This window comes from Macrobrachium nipponense, chromosome 9 (assembly GCF_015104395.2).
Source record: "Macrobrachium nipponense isolate FS-2020 chromosome 9, ASM1510439v2, whole genome shotgun sequence".
Classification (NCBI taxonomy): Eukaryota; Metazoa; Arthropoda; class Malacostraca; order Decapoda; family Palaemonidae; genus Macrobrachium; species Macrobrachium nipponense.
In genome coordinates this window covers 29,008,553-29,013,552 of record NC_061110.1, presented here as the reverse complement: position 1 = coordinate 29,013,552, position 5,000 = coordinate 29,008,553, and the positions used below count along the sequence as shown (strand labels likewise).

The 5,000-nt window shown below is 36.9% G+C and overlaps 1 protein-coding gene across 12 annotated transcripts in view; it reads right to left on the bottom strand.

The window, feature by feature from the left end:
- The window catches only part of LOC135218373 (calcium-activated chloride channel regulator 1-like), a 376,124-nt gene that overhangs the window by 267,697 nt on the left and 103,427 nt on the right, over nucleotides 1-5,000 (bottom strand). For 4 of the 12 annotated variants that reach the window (XM_064254640.1, XM_064254641.1, XM_064254630.1 and 1 more), the window contains exon 1: nucleotides 2,267-2,743. The exons of 7 other annotated variants lie outside the window; for them this stretch is intronic. Coding sequence is in view for 2 of the 5 variants with exons in the window: in XM_064254630.1 (XP_064110700.1) it covers nucleotides 2,267-2,292 (26 nt within the window). In the remaining 3 variants the exon portion in view is untranslated. Of the gene's footprint in view, nucleotides 1-2,266; nucleotides 2,801-5,000 lie in introns of those variants that run through there. One more of the 12 variants, XM_064254639.1, reaches the window with a different exon arrangement.

Sequence of the window (5,000 nt, the reverse complement as noted above, 5' to 3'; positions counted from 1 at the left end):
GTATTATAGGATTTTGATCATGGAAGAGGAGAGACCACAGAAGGACTGATAGGTGAAGAAAAGTGTGAGTTAAACAGAACAGGGAGTGTGCATATCAAGAGTTTGCTATGAAACGGTTTTGCGAGGAGTTTAAAAGCAAATTGAGAATCGAGAAAATCTGTATGTGGACACTGGACAAGCTTATAAACTGAATTGCTAAATAAGAAACGCGGAGGGGGTCGACGAGGTATGTTACAGACAAGTGGTAATGAGTAGAGACGAAAAATTTATTAAAAGTAGGCCTAAGATAATGGTGTGTTTTCTCGCTGTGAGGTGTGTGTGTGTGTGTGTAGTTACGGTAATATTAAAGTCTGCATTATTTCTAACATCTTGGACAACACCTTTCGATGGAAAAAAGCGACCCTACCTCTAGATTGGGTTTTGAAATACAGGATAAGAATAGAAAAGCAAAAGGATGCAGTACGCCATACTAGAATTTCATGATGATTTGATCTGGAACAAGAAAGTTCTTGAAGTGAATCACTGGTCGTAGTAAGTAGCTTAATTAGTGGACCTGCAAAAGGTTCATCCCTGAAGATCACAAATAGCTGGTGACAACGCACAGAAACTTCCAAAGGAAATCAAACAAGTTCTACATGCAAAAGATAGCAGCAGCAATGCCAGACATTGACCCGACGTGTGAACAATACCAAAACACAGCCTATTCTGATAATTAATTCCTGGTTATAACCGACTGTTGATTTGTTCTAAAAGCTTAGTCAAAAACATCGGTGCTACTTTGGCTTGTTATCTATACTTCACCTACTACGAGGTGCTACTAGAAGCACGGTCTAGTGACTAGAAGTAGACTTTGGGCGGAAGTTCCTTGGGACGCCGTGTTTAGTACTAGCCCCTCAGGAATCAAAGTATTATAAACAACCTTTTCTATATTGTGTCGCCGACAAATTATATTAGTAAACGATATCTTTGTGCGACCTTCCACTTCACACTTACCATACGGTCATGAGTGCTATATTATAGCACCTAGGAGTAGGTGACGCCTAGATAACTAGATAACAAGCGAAAGCAGCAAAAAACTTCTTTTGCGGAAGAAGTCCCGTCTCCTTTACACCACTGACTTTTGAATCATAAGCTCAAATTCATTTCTTCCGCGATTTAAAAGGTTGTATTTTCATAAACGAACTCATCAACATAGGATAAAGAATAAGACCTCCAAAAAATAAATACTGCCAAAAATAGACGATCTTTCAGTTCCAGAGAAAGAAAAATAAATGGTAATAAATTTCATATGATCTTGAATAAGTGGATTTCCTCCATTTGCGCATGAAAAATAAAAACCACCCACACCAAAATCTTTCGTCAGTCCTGCTTCGACATTTACTCAAAAGATAAATGAAATCAATATTTAAAAAAATAGTAGTAAAAGGCTGTGGTGTCGAGAACATTCAAGATAATAAAGGATCTATGAATGGGCAAGATTTAATGTTTATAGAAATGAATCATTAACATCTAATCAATATTCTTTTAGGCATACCCGTCTTTATTCAATATGAACGTCCGGTAATCTAAAGGACTGAGCACCCCATCCCGTCTCTAAGGCAGACAAAAACGAAATCAAGATGTTTGATAACGCTCAATTTCCAGCGTTCTCCTTAAAATTTGAACCACATCTGACTAACAGCAATGCAAGCAATTCTTGACTTTTTAAATAATTATGTAACAGAAACATAAAAGTGTAAAGGATGCTTATGTTGAGTAATGCAAGCACTTCAGCTCATGTTTTTCTCATATGAGCAGCCCACACACCGTCACGTGCATATTAACTGTATAATTACATAATTACACAAGGAATCGTACATAGATTTTCTAAATACACACACAAACTATACTTATATATATATATAATATATATATATATATAGTATATAGTATATTATATATATATATATATATAGATATATATTATATATATATATATATATATATATATATATATATATATATATATATATATATATGATATATATATATAATATATATATATATATATATATATATATATATATATATATGTGTGTGTGTGTGTGTGTGTATGTGTGTGTGTGTGTGTGTATGGCCGCGCTCGACTGTATGAATCTTTTATTGACATGAAATTACGGTGATCACTATCCCCTTCGCTTATCATTATAAATCGCAAATTGCATCCTTTTACTTCACTGTTAGATCTGGGAACCTTTTAAACATTTGAAAGACGGAAATGACAAACCTGTTCGCGTTAGTGTTTATAACCATATGGTTTGAGTGTTATCACTAATCTAACAGGAACGTTTCAACAGTATAAACAACAGCAGGTGACTTCTCGCGTTATAACCTTCGATATCAAAAGAAATTGGAATTTGGTCCCGTCTGCATTCCTTCCAACTGTCCACAAGTTATTCTATGAAATGCTGAAAGCGTCCTGCTTTCCTTGACAACTCCTGTCGTGGCCCTGGTCTCAGAATTAGAACAAAGTACGACAATGTATTTATTATTTTCAAATAAGCATTCTAGTGATATATGGCAAATTTTCCTTTTATGTTCTGAATGACACTTGCTCTTCGTCCGTTGTTCAGGTCAACACTTTGTAAATCCACAGGCATGTAAAACACTCGTATGAACAATCAATGTGAACACTGAACACTGAACACTGCAAAAGGTACACAGTGAGAGATGCTGCCACACTCCCTCTGCGGTGGCTGGTGGTCGAATGACCTGCCCTCCGAGGTTCAGTTGAGTCCGCTCTGTGGCCCACACATACCCGAGACTCAAGAATGATATGCCACCACCTAGACGGAGTCTCGAATCATTTTGTTGCCCGCGAAGCCACGATTTCCCGCGTTTCTAGAATCCCCCGTTACCTCGTACTTCTCTAACATGAAAAACTGGTTAGACAAAAGTTGCAAGTTCGTCCCTTTACATTGGGTGCCCTCTTTTCTTAACACCTTAAGAAAATACTGTTACTAACATGAGTCAAATTAGCAGCGAGTTAAATGAAGCTAATTATTCCGACAGACTCCTCTAAGCTAACAGTTTCCACCTATGTGAAGCCTGGTCACTGAAACGGTCACTGAAGCACCTCAAGAAGACGACTGTATAAATCTTGTGGAGTTTTTCAGAGGTAGATGGAGGGTATAACTTCGCTGTCAATACTTCGCGTGCCTAAGTAAAGATATCTAACGCAGTCCTGAACATTTTTCACGTTTGCACGAAAGGTGTTTCAAAACCACGCAGGCCTCTTATCCCCTTGAACGCCTTTGGGCAAGGATCCATGCTGGCATAAGGCCTGCTTGATCAAAACCAAACACCACCCCGTAAGAGGAGAAAAACTTCTTTCAGCCGTGAAATATTGTTTTGAAATGAAGCAATTTTGCTCGAAAATCCTTTCTAACATAAATTTTGTGCTAACGATAGTCCTCCAGTTTTGCCTTTGCTAATTTTCAACGGATCACAGTGTAATTCTGTTTAATTTCTATCCACTACTAAGAAGCCAAGCAGAAATAGTCTTCCCATAATGAAGGATCTATGAATGAGCAGGATTTAAGAGTTTGTAGAAATGACTCAATATTCTTTTAGGCATATACATTATTATTATTCAACAGATTTTTTCAGACACAATAAACTCTCCTGAATAAAAGTACCTAATTTATTGGTAATCACGCCCTTCTGTGGAACTAGTTGCACGTTACAATGGTTGTATTGTGTTATATTCTGTAACAATGAAATGGTTTGTCAATAAAACCTTGACTGTGTTAACAGGCACTATCCCCCTCAGTTCTGGAAGCTACCGATGGGATGAAATCTTATTTGTCCTTTTCATCCTGTACTTCATCTCACAGCTTACATAGTAAAGATAATGGACGGACGGGTTATAAGATACGTGGTGTTTTCTCATTACAGATTCTGATCTTTATTTCCACCCGTCAGCATTTATCAGCGACAGAAATTACCTTTATCAGACATTTAACTTGTGGCTGCAGGTAGCTTTACAAGAAGGGATATAAAGTTCTCAATTTTTTTTTAGCTAAATAAAGATACAATGATGATTATTATTAATATTGATTATATATTTTTGTGTGTGTGTGTGTATCACAGTCTCCCCTTTTGTCCCTGGTATTACTGGGCTCACTGCCCCTTTTATCCAGGCATTACTGTGATGACAGTTCCTTTTATCCAATTATTACTGTGGTGACTGTCTCCTTTCTCTAGGTATTACTATGCTGTCTGTCCTTTTTTATTCAGGTATTACTTGGTTGTTGTTCCTTTTATCCAGATATTACTGTAGTGACTGTTTCATTTACCGCCACCCCCCAAACCTAAACAAACCCTTTGCTAAACCTAAATACATCCCTTGCTAAACTTAAACATATCCCCCACTAAAGCTAAACATACTCTCACTAAAACTAAACACAAACTTTGGTACAGAATTATCAATTAAAAGAAAGAACAGCAATTTCAAAATTATATTTCTATGGTATCGAGTACATGAAATGAGGTATGATACCCTGTAGAGCTTATTTGCCCCATAAGTTACAAAGGGAAAGGGGGAGAGGAACTGGGGAATGGGAAGGGGAATGAATTGAAAAGCTACACTACTAGCTAAGTTGGATCAAATGATGACCACAAGCTAAAATTTGCCTAGATCGGTTAAGTGGTTCGGATTTCTTTAGCGCACGAACGTACAATTATATTATGTGTGTGTGTGTGTGTGTGTGTGTGTGTGTGTATAATCATACATAATGGACAATTTGCTGAGTAGAGAAATAAATTTGTCAAAGCATTACTGTTCACTGATATTGCAAATACTTTTTCTTTTAATTGTTTTTTCCCTTTTACTTTTAACTGTTTCAGTTTCGCAGTAACTTGGATGGATATTCCCTGGTAAGCTTTGTGACTTCAGGCAGCCACAGTGAAAAACCTAGTCCAGAACTAAGTACTGTACTGTGATGACGAAAGGTTAATGG